The 8,509-nt window shown below is 41.2% G+C and overlaps 1 protein-coding gene across 1 annotated transcript; it reads right to left on the minus strand.

Annotated features, from left to right (window-relative positions):
- Positions 1–2,092: 2,092 nt before the first annotated feature.
- LOC108253629 (cytochrome c oxidase assembly factor 7 homolog) lies at positions 2,093–3,862 on the minus strand. The gene is made up of 2 exons (XM_026830546.1): positions 3,689–3,862; positions 2,093–2,225 (listed from the first exon to the last, which is right to left on the minus strand). The coding sequence occupies exons 1-2, from the start codon at positions 3,802–3,804 to the stop codon at positions 2,105–2,107; spliced, it is 237 nt and encodes a 78-aa protein (XP_026686347.1). The 5' UTR covers positions 3,805–3,862; the 3' UTR covers positions 2,093–2,104.
- Between the last annotated feature and the right edge of the window lie 4,647 nt (positions 3,863–8,509).

Below are 8,509 nucleotides of genomic sequence, written 5' to 3' on the forward strand. Positions count from 1 at the left end.
TGTGACGATGACGACAGACTTTACGCAGTTGTTTTTTTCGTCCGTTCGGTAGCGCCACTATGTAAGCGCGCTAGCAGAGGAGCAGAAAGAACTGCGGCAGTTGTTTTTTTCGTCCGTTCGGTAGCGCCACTATGTAAGCGCGCTAGCAGAGGAGCAGAAAGAACTGCGCAGAAACGTATGCGCACAAACACATTAATGCATTGCCTGCGAGGGAGCTCTGCTCGGGACATTTGATGTGACGTCATCGCCTACGGGAGCTTATGCCGTGACGTCAAAGTTCACGATTTACCGGTATTTTTTAAATCGATTTATCTCGGGATCTAGAAGTCGTAGAAGAAAAAGAAAAATTCCGTTGGTCCTCATTTTTCCTGCTCTATGACTTTACAATATCACCCAAGTAAGTGCAACTGATCTATTGAACAATAGGTAAGTATACCTTTACGTACCTATGAGCGAACTTACAATGTACCAACCTACCTATTTATGTCATATACCTACCTACATACAGACAGGTTGAGAGGTAACAGGTTCGATAAGTTAATTGCAGTACATGTGTAAACAGATAGCAGATAGTCATTACCTAATAAGTACACGCACATAGGTAAGTATGAGAACAAATAATTAAAATCAATAACCTAAACCTACCTATCGTTAGCTTCATACCTAATGTAGTATTGAGGGTTCAATCCCAGCCGAGGTATGGAATTTTATCCTCAATATAATTTGAGAATTTGACCACAATAATAATAGTAGTAGCCTACTGCTGGAGTAAAGGGACTTTTCAGTCCTATGCGAGCAGTATAAATAAGCACTATTATTATTATTACCTATCTGTTTAGGATAAAGTTAGACCCATAGATCGATCTGCCAGATACACAGACCTGCCAGTTTCAAGTCTGATAGTAAAATCAGGCTCAGAATAATTATTAGTCCTACATTCCACTGTGTGCATGGGCTTCAACTTTGACATTCTTGTAAATCTAGGCTGCGTAGAGGAAAAAAAAGCCTCATACAGAAATACAGACAAGTAGAAGAATGTGGCTGTACAGTGACCAGCAGCGCCTAGTTGTCTGAGAATTGGCACTAGGCAGGCGAGCCCGTTAGACAGGGGCGGATTGAGAGGACGATGGAATAACAAGCCCGAAGTACTAGGTTCGATTCCCGGCAAAGTAAACGTTCTTTTCGGCTCTCTCCTTGGATACGGGGTGCACTCAGCCTCGTGAAGGCAATTCAGTAGCTACTTTAATCGAGTAGCGACCACTCGATGAATAGCGGTCGGCGCGAACAACATAAGAGTAAAGAATGATAGGTACCTATGTACTATTATGTTTTCACTTGACAAATAGTACATACCATAGTACATACCTATCATTCTTTATCATGTTACTTGCCAAAAGCCTTGGCAGTTATACAGTGAAGTTCAAGACTTGAACAGACTCAGAGTGGGCGTTTCCCGATGTAAGAAAACCCTGGCTTAGTGCGTCTGCCTTGTAAGCGCTAGACCGCGGGTTCGATTCCCGCCCGGGGCGGATTTTATCCTGATGGGATAATGTTCGTTCTCGGAACGGCCGGCTTTCTCCTATCCTGTCTTCCTTCTCTCTTCGATTTCGGGACGATAAGACCATAGCAGTTACAGTTCCCTCTGTCAAACCTCTTAAAAAAAAAAAAACCCTGGCTAAGTGGGGATACTCGGAGGAAATTCACACAAGACGAGGCCCATCTACTTGTCCGGAACAACATTGGCACTACCTGCACAAAGCAAGATCTTTATGACTGTACTCCAGCAGCCATAACTGTCGCAGAATTCTGGAGGAAAACAATACACAAGACGAGGCCCATCTACTTGTGTGCACAACATTGGCACTACCTGCACTAAGCAAGATCTTTATGACTGTACTTCAGCAGCCATAACTGTCGCGGAATTCTGGAGGAAAACAATTTGATGTTCATACAGGAGAAATCTCGGACAGGGATAAGTAAGTAAGTGGGTTTTAAAGCTCTATCAAACTAATACTGACTAATATGGACTAAATCCCTTGCTGGAAACCAATCCCTTGGTTCTCCTCCTTGTACATTTTATCAAACTAATACTGACTAATATGGACTAAATCCCTTGCTGGAAACCAATCCCTTGGTTCTCCTCCTTGTACATTTTCTGTATCTCGATAGCTCTAGCTTTGAATTCCTCGGCCTTCTTTTCATCCACTGGGATACCATCGCCTTTTCTGAAAACAAACAGGAGTACACAAGTATAAGTAGGTAAGTAGGAAAGGAATTTCAATTGTGTTAAGCATAAATGCTTGTCACAAATGTCGTTCCCTGCTCAATGCACTACGCTAAGTTTTATGACTTGACTTGGACTCGAACCCTGAAAACAAACAGGAGTACACAAGTATAAGTAGGTAATTAATGCTGTATAATTTACACTCGTATTTATGAACAAGAATGATCGTTCTTAGATCAGTGTCAAGTCAAAATTGACCAATCAAATGCCTTGAGACTATGCTTAGCACGAACTTAAGAGCCAGCATATTGTTCATAAATATGGGTGTTAGACTATCAGGAACATTTCAAAGACGGGTTTAATAAAAAGTTACGACCTACTAAACGTCCACTCCAGGTATCACAGTAGTCTTGCACGCCGGAGGTCCCGGGTTTGATTCCCGGCGGGGTCGAAGATTTTTCGGCTCTGTGCTTGGATTTCGGGGTGCACTTAGCCTCGTGAGGACAATTAAGTAGCTACTTTAATCGAGTAGCGACCAGTGGCGGCATTACCAGAGTAAAAAGAAAATATGTAGATCTGTCAGAAATAGTAAAGGAGGCTCTTAGTAATGCTGTGATATCCTCAAAAATTGTGAAGAAGCTCTCGGCTTCACCACATGATTTAGATCATGATTTAGATTTTTTTTAACTAACCTGCACATTATACTGGCATTAACACAGCCGCGTAGGTCATGTAGATCGCATGCTTTCACAGCGTATTCAAACGCTAATGCTGTGATATCCACAAAAATTGTGAAGACGCTCTCAGCTTCACCACAAATAAATCATGATTTAGATTTTTTTAACTAACCTGCACATTATACTGGCATTAACACAGCCGCGTAGGTCGTCCACTGGGATACCATCGCCTTTCCTGAAAACAAACAGGAGTACACAAGTATAAGTAGGTAGTTAATGCTGTATTTACACTCGTATTTATGAACAAGAATGATCGTTCTTAGATCAGTCTCAAGTCAAAATTGACCAATCAAATGCCTTGAGACTATGCTTGGCACGAACTTAAGAGCCAGCATTTTGTTCATAAATATGGGTGTTAGACTATCAGGAACACTTCAAAGACGGGTTTAATAAAAAGTTACGACCTACTAAACGTCCACTCCGTGCTTTAGTGGGTATCACAGTAGTCTTGCACGCCGGAGGTCCCGGGTTTGATTCCCGGCGGGGTCGAAGTTTTTTCGGCTCTGTGCTTGGATTTCGGGGTGCACTCAGCCTCGTGAGGACAATTAAATAGCTACTTTAATCGAGTAGCGACCAGTGGCGGCATTACCAGAGTAAAAAGAAAAAAATGTAGATCTGTCAGAAATAGTAAAGGAGGCTCTTAGCAATGCTGTGATATCCACAAAAATTGTGAAGAAGCTCTCAGCTTCACCACAAATAAATCATGATTTAGATTTTTTTAACTAACCTGCACATTATACTGGCATTAACACAGCCGCGTAGGTCATGTAGATCGCATGCTTTCACAGCGTATTCAAACGCCACTGGTTTATTTGGTGGCATGGACGCTTTCTCTATACCCATCAGAAGGATGCCGCTCGCTTGAAAACAGCCTAGGGGGTTGTTCAACTCACAGCCTTTCTTGAAAAGTGTTTCTTAATTAGTTTGGCCCGCGGAACCCTTTTCAAAAGGTGAACATCTTTGCGGAACCCTGATGAACTTTCAAGATTGCACCCCCACAGTTCCCTCTATCAAACCTCTAAAAAAAGCTGTGTAAGATGAAATACCTACCTAGTCTAAGATGGTCGTCTTGAAATTGCATTTTATCTAGTGTATGATTTTTCCAAAATATCTCGCGGAACCCTTGCCGTCAGCTCGCGGAACCCCTAGGTTCCGCGGAACACCAAGTAAAAAGAAAAATTATAGAAATGTCAGAAATAGTAAAGGAGGCTCTTAGCAATGCTGTGATATCCACAAAAATTGTGAAGAAGCTCTCAGCTTCACCACAAATAAATCATGATTTAGATTTTTTTAACTAACCTGCACATTATACTGGCATTAACACAGCCGCGTAGGTCCTCAAGAGCTCATTTGTGTGAGAAAATGTGAAAAAAATCCCCCAAAAAGCAGGTTTTTTGGCTTTATGGTTTTCTGGACAAAATTTGCACCACCATTTTCGTGTTCCTGGTAAAAAGACCTTTAATTTGATATAGGTTTGGATAAGTCTTTCTATGGGGACAGACAGACAGACCGACCGACCGACTGACAGACACCGAAGCGAATACAATAGACCGTCCACTATCACTATAGGTACCTTTCTTTATTACTATCGTAATAATAAAGGAAGGACGGGCTAAAAATAATATCATTTTATCGGGTAGCGTTATCATTTTACACATATTAGGTATGTATAACAAAATCGTTTTCTTTTTAAATAGAGTAAAATACACAAAGACCAACCCCAAGGAATAAAAATAAGACTGATTTTTTTTTTTAATAAGATGAATGTTTGACCGCCGTTTTTTTTTGTTTTTTTTATTAAAATTCGGAATATTGTTCCGAAGTCCAGTTCATGTCCAGTCCGTAGTATGTCCCTCATCACAGACTGATAAGAGACACAATAGTTCCCATTTAACAAGAAAATAATTCTACTTGACAAAGTATCCCGATTTTTAAAAAATATGGTTAAACTTCCCATCCTAGTTGCTAGTTGCTGGGTCAACACGGGAACAACAGAAAGTGGGTAACCCGTCAATTTTTGCAATCGAAATACGAGTCCTTTTTTTGGTCAACTCTGGGACTTGAACCTGGGGCCTTCTGCATGACCAGCAAGCGCGTTACCACTGGGCTAACCAAACCATGCCCCTATACCCAAAAATAGAACTTTGTTCGTTCAGTAATCTCAAATCATGATCATGAATATTAGGTATCTGTGCGAAAGCAAAGCCTTTTCACAGATATCAATCACAGCATATTTACTAAAAGTGCCTCCAACACATTTAATTTCCATATTTCAATAATCTTTTTACACTGGTAATGTCGCCATTGGTCGCTACTCCACACCGCGAACTTCAAGCACAGAGCCGAAAATACTTCGATTCCGCCGGGATTCGAACCCGGGACTCTGGTGTGCAAGCCTAGTGTGTTACCCACTCGGCCAAGGAGGCTACTTCTCAGGATGCTACAACAATCTGATAAGAGACACAACAGCTCCCATTTACACAAGAAAATAATCCTACTTGACAAAGTAGGTATCCCGATTTGAAAATATGGTTAAACTTCCCATTCAGTTGCTAGTTGCTGGGTCAACACGAGAACAACAGAAAGTGGGTAACCCGTCAATTTTTGCACTCGAAATACGACTGCTTTTTTTGGTCAACTCTGGGACTTGAACCTGGGGCCTTCTGCATGACCAGCAAGCGCGTTACCACTGGGCTCACCAAACCATGCCCCTATACCCAAAAATAGAACTTTCTTCGTTCAGTAATCTCAAATCATGATCATGAATATTAGGTATCTGTGCGAAAGCAAAGCCTTTTCACAGATATCACAGCATATTACTAAAAGTGCCCCCTACACATTTAATTTCCATATTTCAATAATCTTTTTACACTGGTAATGTCGCCATTGGTCGCTACTCCGCACCGCGAACTTCAAGCACAGAGCCGAAAATACTTCGAACCCACCGGGATTCGAACCCGGGACTCTGGTGTGCAAGCCTAGTGTGTTACCCACTCGGCCAAGGAGGCTACTTCTCAGGATGCTACAACAATCTCAGGATGAGGACAACAGGGCCCTATGCAGGAGGGGGCCCGAGGGTCCAAACAGTGATGTACCGGGGGCGGATGTTACAAATTTTGGGTTTTGTCGAGGGGGGGGCCGAGGGTCCAAACAGTGATGTACCGGGGGCGAATGTTCCAAATTTTCGGAGTCTTGCCTACAGTATAGGAGAAAAATTTGAGGGGGGGAAGGCTCGGCCCCCCTGAATACGGCCGTGGAGAACAAAGGAACCTTTGTCAAGTAACTGGTCAAATAACGCTTATTCATCATGATATAATATACCAGAGCCAAACGTCAACAACCCTTTCAATGTAGGGGTCCAAGAGACTCTTTTATTTCTTTATTTTCACTTTTTTAAGAGGTTTGATAGAGGGAACTGTAACTGCTAAGGTCTTATCCTCCCGAAAGCGAAGAAAGAAGGAAGACAGGATAGCGGAAAGCCAGCCGTTTCGAGAACGAACCTTATCTGTTTATGATAATATCCGCCCCGGGCGGGAATAGAACCCGCGGCCTAGCGCTGACAACGCAGACGTGCTACCAACTAACCTAACTGGGCTGGCGCCAAATTTCTTTAATAAAATTCATACAGACATATTGTTCAAGATAGATGGTGATTTGGCAAATTACAGACAAAAATAGGTTGCTCTAAGTATGATTTTTCTATTGTTGGCTCTTAAGTTCGTGCTAAGCCTTACACCCATATTTATGAACAAAATGCTGGCTCTTAAGTTCGTGCTAAGCATAGTCTCAAGGCATTTGATTGGTCAATTTTGACTTGAGACTGATCTAAGAACGATCATTCTTGTTCATAAATACGAGTGTTCGACAGATTAACGAATTAAAATCGCTGAAAGGTTTGGTTTGGCAGAGGTTTCTTAGATCCCAGCTCACCTTAAGAACGTTCTCACATGTCGTGAGTTTCATCCGATTTTTTTTCCAAATATCCTGTGGACAATGTATCTAATTTGCTTGTTATCTATTCATTTATTTTTCCTTTTCTTAGGCCAAAATATGTGATGGGAGAAACTAATGAATAACAATAATAAATAAATCTTAGTAGATACCATTTCTCTAGACCCGGATAAAACTCAGTACCTACAATTTATTATTTATATATTTTTTTAATTAAATCTCAATAAACCTTTCTCCCATCCCGTAAATGGCCTAAGATGCTTAATTGGGATGTAAAAATTTATACTTAATAATAATAAAAAAAAACTGTGAAAAAAGAGAACTCCGATTTTTTTGTAACAATTTTTCGTTTTCATAAAAATTTACAAAACATTTTTATTTTTATTATTTACAACATAAAGAATTTCAACAAAGACTATTATAGTTACAAATCACAAAAAATACAACTTACAGAATAAATCAAATCATTGGGTAATCTGAGACGGTTTTCTTATGTCCAGAGCCGAATTCAAACTTGTTTTAGGTTCAACTCTTTTTGGCTGAAATCTGATTGGCTGGAAATTTTGAAATCAACCAATGAGATTGCTTCAAGAGTTTAACTGAATTTAAACTGTGTGGATCCGACCATTAGTCACCTATCTGTCTTGGTGACTTTGAATATCAGTTGCCAAAGCAGTTAGAAATGAAGAAATTTATTGAAACAGAGTTAGCCGTTTTTAGTTTGTCTATAATGTACATATGTAGCTGTTAGACTCGTGTGGTCTGTGTCGTAGGATGTGTAATGTGCAGGAAGTACCTGATCAGATGGGCGAGAGGAGACGCAATACTTCCCACTTCAGTGCTGAGTCAGCAAAGGAACACGAGATGTATTTTACTTTTGGAAAATGAAATGGCGCCTTACACCTGCACTAAACCATAGGAAATCCAAGATGACATGCCATACTCGTGTGGTCTGTGTCGTAGGATGTGTAATGTGCAGGAAGTCCCTGATCAGATGGGCGAGAGGAGACGCAATACTTCCCACTTCAGTGCTGAGTCAGCACAGGAACACGAGATGTATTTTACTTTTGGAAAATGAAATGGCGCCTTACACCTGCACTAAACCATAGGAAATCCAAGATGACATGCCATCGGAATCATCGGTTCCGTATCCGAAAGTTTTCCGGAAAGAAATTACACCTAAAAGTAGTCCTTTGAAATAGATACGAGTGCATATCTATTTATAAGGAGTCTATGTTATAACCTGCCTCGGTGGCGTAGTGGTCAAGACGCTCGCCTGGTAATCAGGAGGGCGTGGGTTCGATCCCAGCCGAGGTATGGAATTGGAATTGGTTCCGTATCCGAAGGTTTTCCGGAAAGAAATTACACCTAAAAGTAGTCCTTTGACTGCCTCGGTGGTGTAGTGGTCACAAGGCGCTCGCCTGGTAAACAGGAGGGCGTGGGTTCAATCCCAGCCGAGGTATGGAATTTTATCCTCAATATAATTAGAATTTGACCACGTAATAATGGAGCTCTAAGGGTTAGGTGGTAGAGAACGCCTAAGGCGTTAACCTCGCCTAGTGGTTGCCTTCCACTCAAGAGTCTATTATTATTATTA

The sequence above is a fragment of the Diaphorina citri genome, unplaced genomic scaffold (assembly GCF_000475195.1).
Source record: "Diaphorina citri unplaced genomic scaffold, Diaci psyllid genome assembly version 1.1 scaffold2398, whole genome shotgun sequence".
Lineage (NCBI taxonomy): Eukaryota > Metazoa > Arthropoda > Insecta > Hemiptera > Psyllidae > Diaphorina > Diaphorina citri.

Bases quoted from the DNA above. Each gene is read 5' to 3' on its own strand.
- LOC108253629 (XM_026830546.1), bottom strand. From the start codon at position 3,804: ATGGGTATAGAGAAAGCGTCCATGCCACCAAATAAACCAGTGGCGTTT. The intron at 2,226-3,688 runs GTTAGTTAAAAA...GTTTGTTTTCAG, and splicing joins AATGCCAGTATAATGTGCAG to AAAAGGCGATGGTATCCCAG.